At 42.9% G+C, this 22522-nt stretch overlaps 2 protein-coding genes across 3 annotated transcripts in view; one reads left to right on the plus strand and one right to left on the minus strand.

Moving 5' to 3' along the window:
• DOCK1 (dedicator of cytokinesis 1) overlaps positions 1-22522 on the minus strand; it is a 273286-nt gene that overhangs the window by 118922 nt on the left and 131842 nt on the right. For both annotated transcript variants that reach the window (XM_052677007.1, XM_052677006.1), the window contains exon 28: positions 2444-2545. In XM_052677007.1, the coding sequence (XP_052532967.1) occupies positions 2444-2545 (102 nt within the window). The remainder of the gene's footprint in view (positions 1-2443; positions 2546-22522) is intronic.
• Positions 21963-22522, plus strand: part of INSYN2A (inhibitory synaptic factor 2A) — a 43768-nt gene continuing 43208 nt past the window's right edge. The window contains exon 1 of the mRNA XM_052677059.1: positions 21963-22303. The gene's annotated coding sequence lies outside the window, so the exon portion shown is untranslated. The remainder of the gene's footprint in view (positions 22304-22522) is intronic.

Raw genomic sequence — 22522 nt, forward strand, 5'->3', positions numbered from 1 at the left:
TCTCAGGATGATAGTAGGTTTGACAATAACAAACTCCTTTTAGAAAGAGATACCTTAATCTGAACAGTTTCTAAAATTGAACTAAACAATATATTCTGCTGGGAGAGATAAGACTTAGTTTTGTAACATTCCACCTCATCCTTCCAACATTTTAAGGTCAAGAAAGACCATTATAATATCTAACACAGGTCATAAAGCTTCATCTAGCAGTTCCAGAACCAAACTTGTAACTTCTAGCTGAGATAGGGCACATGTTGAAGACAGGGTGATGAAGCAAACACAGCCTCCCTTACATTCTTCATTTAATTATAACTTATTATTATTATTATATGTAAAAGGACTTAGGATTCAAACAAAATCACTTTGGATCTAAAGAGCAAGACAAACAGGAGGCAGTGCTCCTGGGAGAGCTAGTACATACTATTCTGAACTGGGGTTCCAATTAACAGCAAAGTCTTACAGATGAAGAAATACCTATGAGAACAGTAACTTCCTATTTGCTCCTCACTGAAAGGTTACCTTTTTCTTTGAACAGAGAAATTGGGTTGTATCTTCATGCTTTTGTCCCAAATGATGACTCAGTCACGTTTTTTATGGATTAAAAAATAAAAGGAAACCTCAATGAATAAATTACTATCACTGCATTCACTACGTACTGCCATAATAGCACTGCTCCACACTTTTATTCCTATTACTTATAAAGTCAATTTACAACACTATTACTTACCACAAACATACTAATGATTCAGTGGTTTCTCAGCTTACTACATACCTTAGTTTCCACTAACATACATATCAATCAATCAACGATGTTATTTACACATTTAATGGGCATATTTTAAGTAAAGATACAAGAAGTATTACAGCAACGAAGCTTGGATCTGCTCCTACGAGCCAGTCAGATGGCACAGCAATGGAAAACAAGCAGCCAAATAATGCACGTCTGATAGAAAATAAAATATAACCCCAGCTACAAAACCCAAGAAGATGCAGAACAGCATGAATATACAGAGAGTCAGGATAAAAGAATAGAAGACTAAAAAGGGACTTTTAAATAGAGTAAAAGAGTAGAGTAAATCACAGATTCTCTAAACAATTTTCTCTTCTCTCTTCATTTGGTCATTAAGAGCTGCAAGAGCAAATTGCTTTTACCTTTTTCCAGATAAAACTCTGTAATCAGTTTGTCTTTCCCAGAGCTACATGCTTTGAACTAGTTTAAAGCTATAAAAACATTTGCTGTGGTTAACCAGGAGTGTTCTGCCCTTTTTTAGCCTCTCATACAGGCTAAAACCACTATTTACCCAAGCCAGCTGCATCTACTCTCACTATTACTGGAAAACCAAGTGTGGAAAAAACATCTTATCAAAGGAAGAGCAACCATGATGTCCTTCTGCAGATCTTTGCATTGGACTCTGTCTTCACTGTTCTCAACCAACAGCATCATATTTCACTCTTCCAGATCAGGTGCAAATATGTTGAGTAACAGAGGCTCTGGCATCTTAGCTGAAAAACTGGCGCAGGGCAAAGAGCTCAAACCTCTCAGAACAGAAGCAGAAATAAAGAGAACAAAACCTAAGACAGTAGTTTTTGTTCCACTGGGTACAGAAGGAAGAAGAAAATGTAAACAAAGGTCCCTGGGAAGATTAAAGCACAGATGAAAGCTGCCTAAAATGCCTGACAGAATCCCTAACAGCAGAGTGGGCCACGTAACACTGCTGATCAGACTTCAGGTCATCTGCTAATTGATGGATCTCAGCCAACAAGTTTGGTAGCTACTTTGCAGCGTGCACTTGCCATATGGCAATGATAGTTTCAGGTCATTAGAGAGTTTTCTCCTTAGCTATAAGCTCTCTTCTATTATGCTCTAATTAAGTTGTGCTGTAGGATTAGCTAGGCTACCAAACGGCTCCGAGAAGACGAATTTCAATTATTATTGCTTATTTAACAACTAAGGGCATCTTTAAGGTTAAAATGCTTTGTATAAATTTTAAAGCTAGCAGGTCTGCACGTAAAAGCTATTTAAACAAATGAACAAAATTGGGACATCTGGGAGATTTAATGATGGAAGTTCCTTTCCTCACACTTTTTTTTTCCTTCCCTCTCCTTAAACAAAACAGATTTTTAGTAATGACTTGGAATTACTATTTCCTAATGCTTTCTTTTAATTACTTTAAATCCAAGTCCCAGAGCTTGCTTTGAAAGTACTGAACAGCTCCACAGATGAGCTGCATTCCTGCATGTGGCAGGAAGGTTAATTTGGTCCTTTGCAAATTCCAAAAACGTCACACTGCTTTATTAATTATTTTATATCACATTTGTAACTCGAAGCATTTTGTCTCATTTCGTAACTGCATTTAAAAAAACAACAACAGTAACAGGAAGAAAAAACAAAGCTACAACAAAAACAAACTAACTGTGGCTGGATGAAGGACGTTACACTCACCACAACATCCGACCTCATCTTGCCAAAAGTCTTGATTAAATGAGCGTAGTGATAGTCCTCCATTTGCCTTAAAATGGCAGTCATGCAGGCAACAAAACTTCCCTAGGGAAACGAAAATATAAGCAGTTATTGCAAACAGGGCAATACACTACTTGCCATCAGAACACAGCACTGGTAGCCCTCCATAACGCAGCTGATAGAATTGCATCATTTAAATTCATGACTGGATATGCAAAAACCTGGCAAGAAAACCAACAAAACCCTTGAAATATTTCTCTGTCCAGTTTCATGGCTTTATTACCATCTCCACTGAAGATTTTGCAACACATTCTTCTTATAAAAACTGCTCAGGCATTAAAGGCTTTGGAAGGTAATAACTACTGCCAAAAATATCACACGATATCAGTATTTGCATTTGAGAAGCCAATACTATGCTCAAGGAAGAAATCTCTCAAAATCATTATATTGAGAATCACAGCCTAACCCCAAGTTTTAATTTATTGAGTGGCATTCTGAGATACTGGGATGCTTAACAGAAAGAATCCTAAACCCACTAACTTCCACAGAAATGGGACAGCAATGCCAAACCTCTCTCTCTCAAGTCATGGAAAACGTAAGAAGTGAAGAGGAAAGTTTAATCTTTTTTCCCTGGCTCACAAAAATATCATATCAGGACTCAAAAGCATATTTTTGTAATGAAAAACCACTTCTCTTGCTACTGGAAACCCCAACCCCATAAGTGACATTTCTGCTGGTTCATACTCCTCCTGCAGCTATCTGCTAAAAACATGTTGGTTATGGTAATAACAGCCACGCTTTTTCTGATCTTTAATGAAGAAAAACATCATTGGAAAAAAAAATTAAAAAAAATAAAAAAATCAAGAGAACTGTTCAGAAAATAAATAATGGCCTATACGGTTCGCTGGAACTGTAAATTCACCTTTCTGTGCCCTCTTCAAGGTTATCCCACGTCGTGCACAGCAGGACAGAACACGCAGTACATTTTGATTCTTTCTAAGCACAGCACGGACTTTTTATTGTTTATTTTTAAGATCTTTATTATTTTCAATTTAGAGTATTTATTGCTACAGCAGCCCAAGTAATTGAGATCAAATACAAAATGACATTAGGTTACCTGTGTGCATTATAAGCCCTCTTATTTACTCTCCAATGCCCCGAACTCCACCAGATAAGCACTCCTTCAATATGCTTTCCTCCTGTGTCCTCCAGTTTATGGCTCAACTCCTACATAACTGATTTTGCCCATGTGAGAACATTATTTTTCTACACTATGTAACCATCTCTGATGAGAGTTCTTTAGGCACATGCAAACGGATAAATGTGAAAGTAAAGGGCCAGCAGAATTGTTGTTCTATGACATCAAAAGAACTTTATGCAACGCTACAGCAGGAATAGAAGCAGCGTATGTATAAAAGATAATGTTTACTACTATGAAATGTAAGTCAGACTGGATCACCTCAAAAGAAAACCATTAACTGTCAAGGTGCCATATAACCAGCACAGTACGTAACAGGCACTGTGAAAGAGCTTATGCTGCAAGGAGATGTTCAACTGCCAACATTAAGGCCTCCTTCCTTAATAAGGTCATCAGTCAAATTGAGGTTCCATTGAATCTTATCTGTTTTTAAATTGACTTCTGAAGCCTTCAGCCCAGCTGTAACTCAGCCCATGGCTCCCCACCAGGTCCTGGAGACGGTCCCTAAGCACTCAGCAGAACTCAGGGCAGCCTTGGTTTTGCTCCCTGTACCTTTGTATGGATGCTCATTCATCCAGTGAACCTGTGAAGTCCATTGCTTGGCAAAGACATAAATGTTCACTTCTTCCCCATGAAAACATCATCCACGCATTCACAAGCACAATCCTTTTCATGTAAACCACCAGCAAACATCCAACCTCTGCTTTTTTGTACTTTCCATGGCCTTCCAACACCTTTGATCATACTTTTGTGTTTCTCTATCCTTTTGATGTATAGTGTAATATACGCATCTGTAACAGCCAAAAAGACCAATTTTGTACCCAAGAAAATTACCATGGTAGCCCTGCATAAGGATAAAATGGAAGTAGAGCAACCATAGAACTTCCATCCACATTTTAACATCCATTTTCAGACACAGCAGCAGCCAAAGACAGCTTTCACCATCATTCCTGAATGGTGAGAATTGCAAGGGACGCCTGAAAGTTTGATGTGCGGTCGGTCAACACCCTGCATCTACTGTGAGTGTGCAAATGGAAACAGGAGAGCCTGCTGATCACCTGGAATGTTTGCAGGAGAAAGAATAAACACAGAAGAACAAACAAGGTTGGCATTACAAATGAAACAAGAAGGTGAGGGAATTCTGTAACACATTAAAATGATGATTAAAAAAAAATAACAATCCGAATACAAAAAAATCAACCACAGAAACTTGTTAAACATTTTCATGTCAGAAGTGATTCCTACCAGAACACCTCGAGGTCCTCAGCAATTTAATCGTTATTTCTGATTTCCATGCATAAAACAACATAGCTTTCTTCTCTTCTTAGTACCACCCTGCTAACACAAAACTCTCCTTCTTTAGCATGGAATTGTTCCCTTCTCTGGAGCACAACTCTTACAAATAACAGCTGAGGGAACTGGGATTGCTTAGTGTGGAGACGAGGCTCGGGGTTGACCTTCTCACTCTCCACAACTGCCTGAAAGGAAGTTTTGGCAACGTAGGTTTGGCCTCTTCTCCCATTAACTGGCAAGAGGATGAGAAGGAATGGCCTCATCTTGCACCAAGGAGAGGTCAGGATGGGTATTATGAAGAAAATATTCTCTGGAAGAATGGCGAGGCACTGGAATGGGTGCCCAGGGAGTGCTGGAGTCACCAACCCTAGAGGTGTTCAAGAACATGTAGGTGTTGAACATGGTTTAGTGGGAAATATTGGTGGCAGGTGGACGGTTGCACTGGATGGTCTTGGAGATCTTTTCTAACCTTGGTGATCCTATGATTCGCACGCACTGCCCACTCACACAACACTTCTCTCTTGGATCCTACCTGCTAAAATGGGACAAATGCCCTGCTGGTTAGGAAAACATGCTTATTATCAGAAAAGTATACGACTCACGTCGCTTTGAGGTATTACATGCAGCCAGCACGCTCTTAATTACAACACTAATAAAAATTTGCAATTATTGTGTAATTTTTTATTTATTATTTCTGTTGTAGGTGTTTTTTTAACGCTGCCTATTAGCTATTCAGCAATAGCTAACAACGTTTTAAATTTTAATCTTCAGTTGATTTTTAATTTTTGCGTGGATCCAAAGACTGTTGCCATCTTCTGCTGCACAGCACTCCAAGCAATGCAAAGACAGAAACCCGAAAAACTAATTCCCCCCCCCAAAAATCAATTTCAATTTTAACTTTAGGAGTAATTGCAAACCTACATTAATACAGCAAGCACTGCAAGGGCAACACAGGGCTTGCCATCGCCCCGTGCGATTATTAGCTATTTATTCACTGAAACAGCATCAAAGCTCAGACTGAAGACCCTTCCACATCCTTCCTTAGTTTGTTAGATACAAACACTGGAAATGAATTACCCAGGAAGAACAGAAAAAGGGAAAAATAGACCAAAGACACCAATTCTTCTTCAGAAAGAATGCATTATTATTCAGACAACAAAGTGTACGTAAGATGATGTCATTCCTAAACATAAACTTACTTCTAATTCCAGAAAATACATTCTAAATGAAAATTTGGAGATGCTCACAGATACTCGAGAAGTAGTTATTTTCTTATATTATTTTTACAATAAAGTACCAAATGTTCAAACGGCTCTTTGATATCTGTAGAAAGGGAAATTTTAATATAAAATAATCCTCCCAAGCAATAACAACACTGAAAAAATTCAGATACTCCCTGCAGTAACACAGCACATGTAATGCTGTTTTTCTGCAGGGGTAAATCATCTCATTTTAAATAGCCTGGTCCCTGGACAAGAAAGCTCAGGTCCCAAACTCTCCAAATCTACCATCCAACACAGTGACAGCAAGAAGAACCGAGCCCCCAGGCACCTGCCCCGAGTGGATGCTGAGGCTCTGATCCTACTTTAAAATCAATTCTGGATGAACAAAATCATCCCAATTACTGCTCCATTTAAAGGAAAGGAAAAGCCATGCATACTGGAGAAGAATGGAGGAAAAAAACAACAATCTCTGAATGCAGAGAAACCTCTTTGCCAAGGGAAGCAAAAAGGACCGTCGTACAGATCGAAACCCAAACACGAGACCATGTTATCTTGGCTGGAATTTATTTTGCAAAAGGATTATTTATTAGAACCTTGGTGACACGCACAATGAGAATATATACAAAACATCCTCTTGTCTGAAAGTGCTTTGTGCTAACTTTTGTAGGAGGCAAGCAAAAAAATTAATGAGATATTTTAGCAGCACCATTTATCATTTTTCTAAGGCCCTTTTTCAAAGAAGTCCATTTCAGCCCCAAAATGTTTCATTTTAAAAAACTCTAAAGAGTCTCAGTGTTAAATAGTTTGCCCTTCAATTGAAATCACAGTGCTTAAGATTTCTGAAGGTCAGCCCACTTATTTTTGGTTTTCTAACTGCAATTGCCTTTCCCCACGCTACATTACAAATGATTTCACTGAAAATCTACAGAACTGCCCACAGATCCATTTGAGGTGTCTTATCTTATGCTTTTATTAACACTAGTGAAAATACATAGAACAGTATTTATGGGCAAGGTTAATATTCAAGAAGCCAAAAAAAAAAAAAAAAGGAAAAAACACACAAAAAAATCAATTTTTATGGAATTCTGCAGACACAGCATTTAGCACAGTCTATAAAATCTAAACAGAACCATCACAGGATTTAGAATTACTTATTTTTTAATGTAGCCAATGCTGTTGCACAACGCCTTCCATCCCACTTGGGTGGAAGCAGGACAGAGCTGCAAAGCAAAACAGGTCTGATCCACCTGTGCATCCCCCTCTATTTTAGGAACTGCTTCCATAAAGGAGCAACCTCTGAGGAAGGCCTCAGGGATGCAATGGACACCTTTCTCACACCAGGGAAAGCCTTCCCTCTTGTTTATTTTAGATTTCTCAATGCAAGATTATGTCTTACTTGCTTCGTATTATTGTTTGGAAACTGATTTACCCTCAAGATCGTTGGTTGGAGAGGATGCCAGCGGGCTGGGACTATGCAATCAGAAAGAAAAAAGGATAAGAAATTACCAGATTATTCTTGCACCCAAAGTTAATGGATCCTACAGAACAAAATTCTACCTTTGACTAAACACGAGTCATAACGTTAGCCAAAGCCATCAGCAACAATTTTAGTTATCCAATATGAGCAACATTGGAAACCGTGTAAATAAACTACAACCAAGCTGATGCAGGCTAGATAAAGAAGTTATGTTTTGCAAATAAAAGGATGAAAGCATTTAAGATAAAACCAGCATCCTATGATAAGAATGATTACGCTGCAGCCATTCCAGCAACTGTGCCAGCCTACAGTACAATGGATATTGTCTGTGTGCAAGGAAATCACGCCACAGCAAGAAAGCCCTATGGCTACAATCATGGGAATAGCATGGGAAGATTCCCTATTAGCTTGTAAATGAAGACAGGCAATCCTGCTTGATGAATATACGCCTAAAAGAAACAGCCATTTCTAAGCCAAGTTATTCTATTTTTGGTGCTTCTCATTTGACTGTTGTGATATAAAATATTTAACAGCTGGTTTATTGAGGGACTCAAAAAGCTTGAAAGAAAGATCAGAAAAATATGCAATCAAAATTTAATTGATAGAAACATGCAGATTAGATATCCTTGGGTTAAAAAGAACTTTCAAGAAGGGGTCTCTGGGGAAGCTTTTTGAATTTTTGAACTAATTTCTGCCTTTGGTTCATAACCACATAAACCATCACACTGTGCTACAACACTGTCAGGATAGAACAGGCAGAGGATATGGGAGGAGATTGTACAGGGAGGAAATTTGATGGGGACTCATGCTTTGGTTCAGCGAAGGGCGATACAGTCCTTGCAGATAGAAACTACAGCAAATCTCACCAATGGTTAAGAAAAGACAGGGCTCTCTTTGCATTTAGATGTTGTACTGAGGGACACAGTTTAGTGGGGAAATACTGGTGCTGGGCAGATGGTTGAACTGGATGATCTCAGTGGCCGTGACCAACTTTGGTGATTCTATGATTCTGTGATTTGTATGGTCTGAAAATTAACATAGGATTATAGACTATGTTCTCATTCCCTGTTCCCCAAGAGCAGGGAAACTGACTCAACAGGCAAAGATAGCACTGCTGAATCAGTCAGGCCCTCGATTAATTTTCTGACTTCAACTTTCTGCAATATTTACCATAATGGCCTGTGATTTTGTAAAGTAATTAGGAAAATACAATTTCAGAAGTGTTTGCATTTTAAGCTAGACCTTCATTACATACATTGACAGACAAGAAGCACTCGAAAGATTAATATCTAGTAGTAGCAAACGGGATTTCACAGAAGTGAAATTGCTCTTCCCTGCCAACAGGAGTCTTCTAATATGACCCATTTCTTCACCTGTAATCTGGCTCCCAAATTGGACTGACCTCTACAGGAGAGATGCAAAGAAAGGCACACAGGAGGAGCCTGGTTACTGCTCGTATTCCTTGCAACTGTCAATCAGAAGGCAGAGAGTGATTCACCAGGGGAGTGAGAGAAAGCATGATTTCCACCACAGCGTCACAAAAGCAAAAGCACAGAGAGCAGAAATGATTTACTTGGGGTTCCCAGCAGGAGCTGTGAGCACAGGCCTGCTGCCCACCGTGAGCCCCAGACACACCAGGACAGATATTTTGTTGGGAGTTCTTTTGTTTTGCTTTCTTTTTCCCTAGGAATTTTCTGCTGGGCGCTTTTCTCTTTGTCATACAACCTGCAGGCTGTCTCTCATGCAGGCAATCTTACTTCATCTCTAATTTCTTCAGTTTGCTCTATTTTGTAAAAACGCATGCCAAGTTTTTAAGCAGCAGCAGAAAAATTCAGTAGTAATTCCTATCAGACAAAGAAAAGCAAGAAGTTCAGATTTCAGTATTTTGCTACAGGCAGCGCTGGAGGCTGTCTACAGGTATTTACAGAAGCCAACATATCTATATTTAATAAGGATACACTATCAAATAGCACAGAACTATGCAGCACTTTGCATTTAATTAAAGGCAGGAATCCAAGAAACAACAGCAGTTCAATGAGGACTTGATTCAAAACAGGGAAGGATTCAATAGCAGCACCTGAAAAAGTTGACACGCAGCTTTGCGTCCAAGAATGATACAATTCTTCCACATAACATTATTAAATGTGCTACCTCTTACTAAACCCAGAGTAATGCAGAATACCCAGTGGCATTGTGTCAGGCCCACCTACTGCTGAACAACGTACAGTATCAAGGAGATCTTCAAAGCTCTGAGACATCAATAAAGATATGAAATCAATCAAAAATATGCAGCCTAAGAAAAAAACAGCTGAGCATCTACATGGTGAAAAACTAAATTCATTTAAGTTCTTTTTCATTACTGTTTGGAATGATGGCCACTAAGTTCAACGCACTGCATCCCCAACAGGACGTTACAGATAAACAGTCCCTGCACATTTCCTACTGCAGGAAGGCACCTGAATGCAGCAGAAATCCAACACCAGGAGGCTTACAGGGCAATATCAGCTTGGTGAAGGACAAACTGGGTGCTTTTTCTGAGTTGGAGCCAATCACTCCATTCAGGAGCACAGGACAAAACGCTAAACTGCTGGTGGAGCACAACCAAGCGCATGGGGTCACCAAGGCTGAGCTGAGCAATCCTCTGCAGACCTGCCCTGCTGCCAGCTTTGCAGGCACCCACGTCTTTCCAAGGCCAAAGGAGCCATGCTGTGTTTCTGGAGCAGAAAACAAGGCAGCGTGCAGCAAGCATCATTCCGAAAACAGCACTTGCTCAATTCTGGGCAGAGGGGGTAATGGAAGGTGATTTCTGCCTTGCTGGTCTTCTTGACAATTCTTGGGGTAAAAACAAACAGTAAATGGGAGCAGCACTAACTCGTGAATAAAAGGGCTGAATTAAAACAGTGTAAAATTGAAATACATTTCCTGTCCTCTAAGTACTTTACAAAATAAAAGTATGACAACTTGAAGAAGCAATCAGTTGGAAGAATCAAAACTTTAAAAGCTTTTTTTTTTCCCCCAAGAAAGCCAAATGAAAGAACTGAAGCAAATAAGCAGACAGCCCACTGCAGACATCTTTCTGAAGTAATTAAACCAGCTTATGGCCACAAGAGTTGCTTTTGCAGGCACGCAGTTTTATATTTATTTTCCATTCCCTTTATTCCATTTATTTGAGAGCGGTAACTTAGCAGGAATGCTCCTGTACTGAATAACTCAGAACGACTCAGGTATAAAACAAGTTCTGATAATTGTCCTTGCGATACCCAACACACTCAGTATCTTCAGTAATAACAACGCATTTTTTAATGCTAGATTTCCACCACCGAAATGAATTTCCATTTATAATTGAATTTCATTCTCCTTCCAACACCATCTTGGCAGAAATCACGAGGGAAAAAACTAAATCCCCTCACAGCAAAGAAGTGATTTATCAGTTTCTAACACGGTAACACTAAACACTCGGAATAGGATTAGATGTATATTCAACTATGTAATTGCTTTGATACACATGCAGCCTATGCACGCGGTTAACAACAGCAACTTAAGTCTGGAGATCTTTTTTAATCACTTACCCACACCTAAATGAGAATTAATCTCTCTCTGAAAACGCAATTACAATTAAATCCAAAACGAGATTAAAATTGGCGATTTAAAACCGATTCCAAGGCCAAGGCAGCATCGTGGGCAAGGGGACACAGGCCTGTCCACACCTCTGGCACACAGCATCTGGCCCACCTGCCTTCAGCTGGCTGTTCTGTGCTTTCAGAAACCTCATTTCACCACCCAGGGTGAGATGCTGCTGAAGGCAGCCTCACATCGGGTCCTGGTGTGCTAAGTAAAAGATAAGGGCAATGAGTTTAGAAATGCTTTCTCTCTTGTCATCTTTGGTGACTATTCAGTCTTTTAATTAAAACTTCCATTATAAACATACTTCACACGTGCATCATATTTCATCTTAAGGCTGTTACGTGGCTACATTGGTGTCAGCAGAAAAAAAAGCATGGCTTTTTTTTATTTATAATGAAGAATGCAAATTGGCACCACTCATTTCACTGAGCTCCGACACACTGTGCTGTTCAGGCATCCAAGAGATGGCAGCCAGGCCAAAGATAGGCTGCAGCTTTCTGCTGTTAGACCTGTGGCCAAGTCCAGCTCTGTTTTTCTTCTCCTACACACTCACACAGCACTACTGAAAGCCATGGGTCTGATTCTCATCTCTCTCCACTCACCTGCATGGCTGCTCCAGAATGAACAGCTGTGTGCAAGATCAATACTAACAAATTTGGCCATTAAACCCATGCAAGAGAATCTAGAAGTCAGCACTGATGCATTTGTACTAAGGCTAAGATGGTTCAGCTGTTCAACAAATTGGGAAGAACAACCACAAAAGCGTGTGGATAAAAACACTGAGTTTGTAAACATTTAAGTGGAAAGTCTAAAGACTTTTGTAGCTCCTTAAAGCGTACAAAAGCTACCGGAATGGAGACAATGGAAAACGTCATTTAAAGTAAAGAGCAAGAGGTTCTAAATGGAAGAGTTTCTCTACTGAGACAGAAAATATATTAAAAGTCCGAGGATGCATTCAGCTCATGTGCGTGTATACAGCTGTCAGGTCCCCAAGTCCATTCAAAGACAAAAATTAGCTTTAGTTTGGAACATTTTTCTCTGCACTGAATGTTAAAAAGTCACTTCGTATTACCATAGAAATCTCATGAGATGCATAAAGAGTTAGACACAAATCATACTCTTCTGCCTTTATATGCTCAGATCTGTGCAAAATACTGAGTGGCCTTTACTAGTTGGAGGAAGCACAAGTTTATTTTCTCTTCACATTTTTAGAAAATAACTCCACAGAAGTAAACTGCAAACAGGATTGCCTAAATTGTCCCACTCAGCATGCACACGTCAAAAAAGGCTTATCTACTGAAAGCTCTCCCTTCTTCTCCTTCAGAAGCTTGCCAACTGCAGTCCTACTGAACACTGGATTACTTAAGAAAGCTTGTATCATGCAAGAGTTTGCATAACAATAATATTACAAAGCAGATTAGCTCATCTCTTTGTAAGGAACAGCCCTGAACACAGCTGGACCTTGGGGCTGTGGGAGGGGAGGAATGCTGCGCTAAGGCAGATATTCATTCCTGTATCTGAAGTCCATTTTATCCTAATTACCCACGAATAGTTACAGGAAGCTAAGGTTAAGAAAACACTGATTTTGTTCCACTCAAAACACTACTCAATCTGGTATATCATAAGCAACTTCTTAATACAGGCTATAGAACTCCTTCCTTTTTGGGGCAGAATATATGAAACCACGGCAGAAAAGTGAACTGATCCTGATTTATGGCACAGCCTACAACATTCACACCCGCTCTTCCAATCTGGCAAAAGCAAGCCTTGAAATCACCAAGAAACTCCGACTGGAATGGCTGAATACAACTCATTATATATTGAGGTGGTAAGTTTAAGGATATATGTTTTGAATAGCTTTAAAAATGTCTTAGGAAAAGTAGAGTCAGACAAAATGTCTTGCAGGGCTAAGGAAGTAAACCTGATGATGCCTATTCCTACAGGGAATAGACCATAGGGCATATGGACAATTTCTGCACGCAGAAAGCACAAACAATACCCAAAGTCATTAGCCAGAAGGACAAAATTGGTGTGTTTACAATTTGAACTAAGTGATAAATATACATAAATAAAAGGAAAATATTCTGCACATCCCTCTGAATTATTAGAATGTTTTTTGCTCCCCACTAAATGAAAAAAAATTAACAGGCAAAAGCTTTTTGCTTTTCCCTGTATCTGGCGGTTCTCTAGGCAGGAATCTTCACTTTGTTATCTTTGCTAGCAACACCCAGAATTTTAAAAGGTTTTCATTTCTTCTTAAACAAATTTTTAAGTTCAACTCTCTTTAATTAAAACACTGTGAACAAGGACAGCACAGGCTGGGACCATCACCCTGTTCCTGATGGGGCAGCACTGTCACCTGCTCAGCATGTCCCTCAGCCCCCAGGACCTTCCCCAGGTAATCAATTGCCACAGAGCTTATCTGTCACCTTCTAATTGGTGTGAAGTAACAAAAATACTCATCAAAACAAACCTCATTAGCTCAGCCTCCCCAGTAAGAGCTTAGCTCACAAATAAAGCTCCAATGACGTTCACTGTGAATCAAAGATTCAACATCATCTCACAGAGGAGGAACGATGACTTTGGTAAATGAATGTGGCCCCAAAACTCGAGGGAGGCACAACAGACACAACAAGAGGAGCGGATGGAAGAACAGATCCTAAGGAGGGATCACAAGGGCAGAGGAGGGATTCAATCTGAGGCACGCAAACCACAAGGTTTGCAGCATTAGAAGCTGGACACAGCTCTTGAAGCTAATAGGAAACAAGTCATGCAGACATCAAAAGTAGCAGCACTGGCGATGAGAGTGCAAAGAAAGGAAGAGTGGGGAGATGCTATAATATGGAGGTACAACTTTTAAACCCACCTTAAAATGTCTTTCTGTATAACTTATATGAAACAACTGAAACTATTCTGCTGACGGTGGCGGGGCTGGAACTAGACAGTGTTTAAGATCCCTTCCAAACCAAACTAGATGCAAATACTAAAAGTTGCAATGTATTTTACAAAAAAACAAAAAACACATTGCCCGTTTTATAAGAACCACAGTAAGCACAAAATCTGCTTCTCTCTTTTCAGACATTTCAGAGGCAGAAACACAAAGGACTTCCTGAGCAAGTGATGAGGGGACTCAGCCTCACCTCTGCTCCAGCCCCCAGCAGCACTCTGCAGGGCAGGCCCAGGCACTCTGCACAATGCAAAACCTGCTGCTCCCTTTGTCACATAGCCTTACTGAAAAGGAGCTTTCTCAGATGTTAGGAGAACATTTCAACGGAGACCTTCAGATTTTAAGTGACCTCGTCTCCACCAAGTTGTATGAAGAGAAGAAACGTGGAGTAATTACCCTCAGGTTAACACTGACGTTCTCTCCTGTTGGAGTTCTCTGGAAGAAAATGAAAAATCCTGTAGCTGTTGGCTGCAGCCCAGCGGCATCTCCAGCATCTGCCCACATTGCTGCTGAGCCTCACCAGCACTCTGCTTCAACCAAACCTGTGCTTCTCATTCTGCAGGAGGATTCCCCCTATCAATATTCCTCTTCCCATTTCAGCTGAAACGGGAATCTGAGCTCCTCAGACACACACAACCTCAGAGGCTCCAAACCGAAGCACTCCAGATGGCCATGGGAACACAGCACAGCTGAATCTCCAAGAGAACAACTCCAAAAAGTACCAATCTCTGTGTGTTGTCCTGCAATCACCAGCTGAGCCCATGGCTAGGCTTCTCCTGCCCCACCAACCCAGCCCACATCACCAGGAGGCACAGGGCTCAGCGCTGACTGACACCTCCCCAATTTAAAGCATGTGCTTATCACGCACCTCAGCTGTTGCTAAGTATCAATATTTAAAGTGCTGAACTTGATTAAAAATTTAAGGGAATCAAAATGTGGTGCTACTTTCAATGGTTTTTAATGTAGTATCCTAGAGACCATTTTTCATAAAGGACAGAGTCACTTTTATTATGCTGTATCGGAGGAGCCACACCACTGGCACTAACAAGGACCTTGCTTTGCCCCTGCTGTCAACCATACGCTCATTTAGCATCATTATATTTATCATCAGATAACCATACAATCATAGAGTGGTTTGGGATGGAAGGGGCCTCAAGGATCATCAAGCTTCAAGCCCCCTGCTGCAGGCAGGGCCACCAACCTCCATATCTAATGCCAGACCAGGCTGCCCAGGGCCCCATCCAACCTGGCCTTGAACACCTCAGAGTTCTTAAATTCCTTTAAGTGCTCAAGTGTGACGTGCTCCTATTAGATACTGCATTAATAAAGTGAAGTTTCTAGAAGTTTTTGGACCGAAAATGTTGTTTGCTTTTGAAACACTGTGTGCTCCTATGGCAGCCTGCATGGTTACTTATCCCAAGAACACTTAAAACTACTGTTTTTAAGAAATATATAGCAGATAAAGAAAGAAATGTTGAAACACCTGAATAGCTCTCTGCTCTTCACCTCCTTGTTCTGCACCACAAGGGCCACACAGAGACCCTGCAGAAGTTATGCATTCCCAGAGCACCAGGTGGGCTACAACATTCTCTTTTCTTCCATTTGAGTCATGCTCTTTCTTAATTTTAGGGTGGCCATTGTAATTCACAGCATTAGACCTGAGTTTTCTCCTCCTTTTTTCAACGTGCTCCTCATTAAATAAGAGCAGAGAAGCTTTTAACTGCACATATGGACTTCAAGGCGTGGGGTGCCTGTGATACCACAACCTGCTTCTTCCTGTCTGCTTCCGAACGCTGGCATTACTCCTTGCCATGCATCAAAATTACTGAGACTTTGGTGCCCACATATGGATTTCGGAGGCAGTATTACAGAGTTCATTTCTGCACAGCGCAGCCTAAACACGCAGTTTTGTTTTAGACTCATGAAACCAACAGAAATGGAGCACCCAATTTACTTTGCACAGCTCACTTTTACTTCCCTCGCATAATCTTGTATGATTTCCATTTCCCATCCACTTTATTTCAGCCCGTTTTCTCTGTTAAGCACCACGCATTAACGTCAGGGTTCTATGGTTCTATCTGGTGCTTCTATGGTTCTTCTGATGCTGAAGGAATATGTAAAAGCACGCAAAAGCGCGTGTTTTTATGCTTTATTGAAATATTGAACTACTGCAAATTTGAATCAAGAAAACCTTACTGAGGGCTTGAGATTTTACAGTACCTTATAACATTTAATGGGTCTCCAGCTTGACAGAAAAGTTACATCAAATCTGCCTTCTAATGAAATCAATGTTGTATAAATAATATATTGCTCCACCAAAGAGCAAATATGAAGCAGATGAAAGTATTCCCATTATTTGTTACATTTGCCTTCCTTTTGTAGGTAACTTGAATTCTAAGATGGAATTCAAGCTCATTCCAGATTTCATTAGGTGCTTAAATCTGAAGCCATTTGTTTGAAAGCAATCAAAAGTATGATAGGATTTCTTTTCATATTTTTTCTTTTTAAGCAGGGCAGTATTTCTCCCTTTGCCATAAAGCAGTTGGAGACAGATCCCCGCGATGTGAAAAGATAATAAAATAAACAAGACAAAACAAAATATTAGCAAACTTGGCATGAAACTCCTTTAGAAAATGTCACCCACACTTACGGTTTCTCAAGACATCTTAATAAGAATATAATTTCACATTTGTTCTTACAGAGCAAATCAAAGATGGTGATTCATTATTCAGATGGGCACAGAGGATTTCTGAAATGCAAAAGGAAGGCCTATAAAAGCACAAATCATCAGTAATGACGATGAGCTAAACTGCCTTTCAAATATGAACAAAATGTAGGCATTTAGGGCATCATACATCACGGTCTCCCAGACCCTCATTTATTTCCTAACCATACAGGCTGCATGATAACTCAATCAGTGCAGAATCCTGCATCTATGGGGTGCATCTTTATTAGGTAGTGGTTCAGCAACTCGTACATACGACAGGAGACTATCTGATAATCTCAGGAGTTTGGAAGTGGGTCCTCTGTGTTGTCAGGGTCATGGTGGAGGCGTGACTTTGAAAGCAACCAGGAACTGCCACTGTTGGACCTCTTCTGCTGCAGAAGTGGAATGTTGCATCTGCATTCTCATGCACTAACAGAGGCAGAGCTAATGAATGTAAACGATGCACAGCAGATTGTATCGTGTACCCTTTCTTGTAATCTCAGCACAAGAGCATAAGATTAATGGTAGTGAAAGAACAAAGTTCAAACCTTCCTTCATGGCATTTTCTGCCAAGCTTTATTTAGGGAATTCTGTTTAGTTAAGTGTATGTTTGAGCAACCTGGTCTAGTGGAAGGTGTCCCTGCCCATAGCAGGGAGTTGGGACTGGATGATCCTTGAGGTCCCTTGCAGCCCGAACCATTCTGTGATTCTATGATTTCCAATTATCAATTTACTCTCCTGCTCACAAACATCTACACACTGGACAGTAACTTTCCTGAACTACAAACGCAGTGAAAAAAAATCCTTCCACCCCAACAAATTGAGGTCCTCCTTCTTCATGTGAAGGATAAGCTAACATCCATGGCAATTTGGATTCCTAATGAGACAGCGTGCAACCTGAACTTGAAACCTGAGCTATAGATGCTAAGATCCGTTGTGCTTTTCTCCCAGTGATTTGTGCAAAGGGAAATTAAGAGGGGTCCAAATCCTGCTCATATTTATACCAAGGAAGTACAGAAATTATCATCAGAGCTAACGATGTTACTCAGCACTTTTCTTTTTCAAGCACAACACCCAAAAACAGCAGTTCACTTCATCAGCTATTTAATATTTCAGCTGCACACAGGTATTATGGGTACTATAATCTTAAATCCCCTTTATCTTCAAAATGTTCCTCTAAGTTAACAGATGTGCAATTACCCGTGCTTCATAGATAAAGAACCGACATAAACACTGTCTCAGATCGAATTGTCCAAGCTCATGGAATACAAGTTATACCAGAGTAAGACACCCAAATAAGTATCTCAAATTTTGCCAAACTGTAAGGCTCTGAGAGACCTTATTTCTTTGTCATCACAGCCATATTCTTCCTCGATGCAAAGAGCACCTCTCAGGATGGGACTGCATGAGGACCTGCTTGAAATTCCAGCCAAGTGTGCATTCTCCTCAGCTGGAGGAGAGCAGCATATTTAATGCTCTTCCATTTTTCTTCCCCTGGCAGGTTCAAGCAAATAAATAAATAACGGGTTCAGAATAGAACACATCACAGCTCTCATACACAGGAATGGAAGTAACAACCTCCTTCACACAGATGAAGCCTCGGTGATATGAACACACGTGGTTTCGCAAGGATGGAATGATAGCGTTGGTCCCAAACGACTCGGAGTGAGAAGGCAAAACACTGTTTGTGCCTACCTGTCTCAAATCAAACAACACTCGCCCATCTTTCAACTAAAAAGAAGCCTGAAAGGTCCTGTGATAAATTAACTAGTTCCAAAAATGATGATGTACTCTTGGTAAGCTGCCTGACGTGTGTTTTGGAATAGCACAGCAATTAGCACCCTCTAATGAAAGTTACTTAATTTACAAGAGGCAGACAGAAGCTCACGTTTCACAAATCCAACAAATCCAAACCAACAAAACCAAATCAACTGAAACCCACACCACCAGGAAGTGCCAACTATGCCACTGGAGGGCTGAATCCCCTCCATCATGGGCAGCTCCACACGGACAGAACCCAGAGCACGTGGCTGATACCCTCAGCAACAGCCAGCACTAAAATGTCCCACGTGAAATGGGATGATTGGGAGGAGAAATGCAAGAGAAGGAGGTCCTGCAGGAAAGGAGCAGGCCATGGCAGCCTCAGTCTGAGCCAGCAGCTGCTCTCCTGTCACACACTTGTGCATTTGGCACAAGATTATTTTTGTCTTTTCCCCTTCTGATAGGACTCTAAACTTCTTCCAGGATCTGGACCTCAGCGTATGATGCACATTTATTCTAAGGGAAGTCCAAACATTACCTTTAAAAATGACTTTGGTGTGGATGATCACCTTTTTCATGCTGGTGGCAGCTGAAACACCTGGCAGATAACTGAGGCTGCCCTCTCTCACTTCTCCCTGAGCTGGGTTCAAGCTCATTTTCTCAAGGACAGACAAGAACTACAAGAACTACAGAAAATCACATCTTAGCACTGCACTGCAGGTCCTGCATGTTCTAGCAGAGCATAATCATACGAAGCACCTGCTCAAAGTGCTCACAGTGAGCAGTCCTCCTGCTTCTCACTAGACAAAACCTGTGCAGCTGGAATGAGCGCACGGAGCCTCTGCTCCAACTGCTGGCAGCCAAAAGGGCACGTGCTGAAATCTTTAAAGGCTTCAGGTCCAACCCCTGCAATGAACAGGGATGCTCATGGCTTAATCAAGTGCTCAGAACTCCATCCAGCTCCATCCAACTGACCTCGGGTGTCTGCAGGGAGGACCCCTTCCTGTAGTGGTTCTCTATCTGAGCAGAGGTACCACCACATTCATGCCCTACTGCTCCTAGACACAGCCAGATCCAATGCGGGGCTTCCACCAGCACAGCCACACATCAGGGCCCTGGGAAGCACTCACTCCTTCCTGCCAAGTGCCCGAAGAAAAAGGCAATATGCGAAGATTGGACGCTCCATTAAAACAAAATGAATTTGTACTTTAAGGAATAGTAATAAATTGTCTTTTTTCTCTTTGCGCCTTTACAGTTTGAAGTCAGAACTCCCTCTGCCTCTTCAAGAATAATGTTGACACCTTTCATTACAGCACAGTTGCACTCAGCATCTTTTAAAGGCTGAAAAATTGGCAAATGGGATGATGAAGCATCTCCATTTTGCCAACATCTTTACTTCTATACACACCTACAGTGACGCGGAGCATGATAATCAGGGAATCACGTCATTTTTCACAAAGCATGATTAATTGGAACCCGGGTACAACGTAGCAATGCTTCACACCAACCGTGCAAGCAGTATACACACACAGAGCAAACAGGAATATGAACTGCAGCTGGAAAGACCCTCCTGATTCTCACAAAATCTACCAGGAAGAACAAAAGTCATTCAGTTGCCTACCTTTATAAATGAGACATACGTGTAATGCTGTGCAAGAACAATCAGCCCTGGCACAACAGCCTCTAAATGTGATCGTGGAGAAGATGATAATGCTCTTTTAACTGCTGCCTCTGTCAGAGGGCTTTCCCCTTCCAGCCACTAAGGTTACACAGCCACAGCTTTTTCAGGCAGCAGTCCTGGTCTGTGGGATGCAGGCTGCACTGCTCACGTGTCCAGCTGGTGAAAAAGTGACACTGTCTGCTCGAGATGATCAATTTCTTCTGCCCAAACAGCATACGCATTTAGAAGGTGGTCACCACACCACTCAATTTTACCCAAGCTTATACACTGGCTACAGTCAAAGCCAATTGTATTTCAGAGTAAAGAAACCTGCAGAGGTCTTGGAGTAAAGCGTATCAGTGCTGATGAAAACAGAAACCAAAAAGCACGGTGTTGGTTGCTCTTTCAAGCAAGCTGGCATTGAAGTTCTTCCCACCTGTCTCTTCATGACAAGATCTCCTTTGAGAAACCCAGAGAGATCCCAAACTGCAATCTTTGCCATGCTATGAGCTCCGAGCCCTGTGGTGTGGCTGCAGAGCTGTAAACTTGCAGAGCTGAGGCACAGAGGGAGGAGGTCCAGGGAGCACCGGGGCAGGTAGAGGATAAGGAGAGCAGCAGAACTGCCCTCTGCTGACTGCGTGGTGTGTTATACCTCCCTCTGCTCCAGCCCTGAGCAGCTAAATCCTGATTTAAGAGGCAAGGATTTCTGCGAATCCACCTCCACACTGATATTTACGTGACAAATGGGGCCGCAAGGATTTCTGCACCCACTGCTGGGTTGTGTCCCTGTGCAGAGATAGCAGAGCTGGCACAAATACGGAGCTACAGCAGCAGCAGTGTGAGCTCGCTGGTGCAATGGTCTGCTCCAGTTAATTAACTCTAAAAAGATGTCCAGGACTTGAGCCAGTGCTTCTGCTGCATCGCACTGCGCGGCTGCACCGCCTCATCGGGCTCTGAGGTTCATGCTGTGCTAAAAGGAGACAAAAGCAGCACCTGGGGAACAGCAGTGCTATGGGGGTGTTCCAGAAGGGAAAGGGCAGAGTGCTGCTGCCTAGGCTGGGGGACTGCTGTGGCATCTGCTGACGGGCAGGCCTGCCTTCGTGCACCTGACCCCTCTCCTTTTAACACGGTTTTCGCGTGTCTCTGCTAAGGCCTCTGCAAAGCAATAGTGTGGTTTGAGAGGGAGATGGGAGTGAAGTTGTAAGAACCCTGTAGCGATTACCTTCAGCTCGTACCCCTTTTATCCGCTGTATGAAAGCACTCAGAAGCCCCCGCGCATCCTCCCAGCCCCCGAGGCCCCACGGGCACAGCGGCAGACCCGCGTCTCCCCGGCACTCCCGGCCGAGGAGCGCAACGAAATACGGGGTACACAGCCAACCAGGGCGGCAGCGCACGCTGCTCCCAACCCCATCCGTCACCGTCGAATCCGGCCCCAATTACGGATTTCCGAGCGCAACCCCGTCCCCACCGCCCATCGCCCCCCGCACCGCTCCCTCCTCCCTTCTCCCTCCCTCCTCCCCGTTCCGAGGTGGCTCCCCGCCGCCGGCCCGGCCCCCGGCTCCTCCCTCCCTTCCTCCTTCCCTCCCTCCTGCCGCTCAGCCCCGCGCAGCCCGGCCGGGCGCACCGCGGTCCCGCTCAACAAGTTCCCCCGCCGTCGCCGCGGGCACCTGCCGGAGCGGCCGCCCCCCGAGCCCCGTCTCCGCAACGCAGCGCCGGGCTCCGATGAGGGCAGCGGGCGAGAGCGCGGCGGCGGCGGCTGCCTCTAGCGAGCGCTCCGGCGGCCGCAGCTGAGCGGTACCGAGAGCCGCTCGGGGCGGGCGGAGCGCGGCCAGCCGGGGGCAGCCTGCGGCCCCAGCCGCGCTGCTTCTCGCCGCCAGCCCGCCCCGGCGCCCGGAGGGAGATGCGGCGCCCAGCGAGCGCCCAGACCCGCGCCCGGCAGTGAGGAGCACGAGGTAAGGGACCCGCCGCGGAACGGCGCCCGGCGTGGGCTGCCCCGAGCCCGGGGAGCGCTGCGGGCGCCGCGCGTCCCCGTTTCTATGGGGGAAACTTCCGAGGCTGAGCGCGGAGCTCCGCCGTTACGCAATCCGGAGCCGCCTGGCAGCCGCTGCGCGCTCCAACTTTCACGGCGGAGAAGGGAAGATGCGCACCGTGCGTGCCGGCACCGCCGCTTT

This window comes from Tympanuchus pallidicinctus, unplaced genomic scaffold (assembly GCF_026119805.1).
Source record: "Tympanuchus pallidicinctus isolate F22 unplaced genomic scaffold, pur_lepc_1.0 scaffold16, whole genome shotgun sequence".
Classification (NCBI taxonomy): Eukaryota; Metazoa; Chordata; class Aves; order Galliformes; family Phasianidae; genus Tympanuchus; species Tympanuchus pallidicinctus.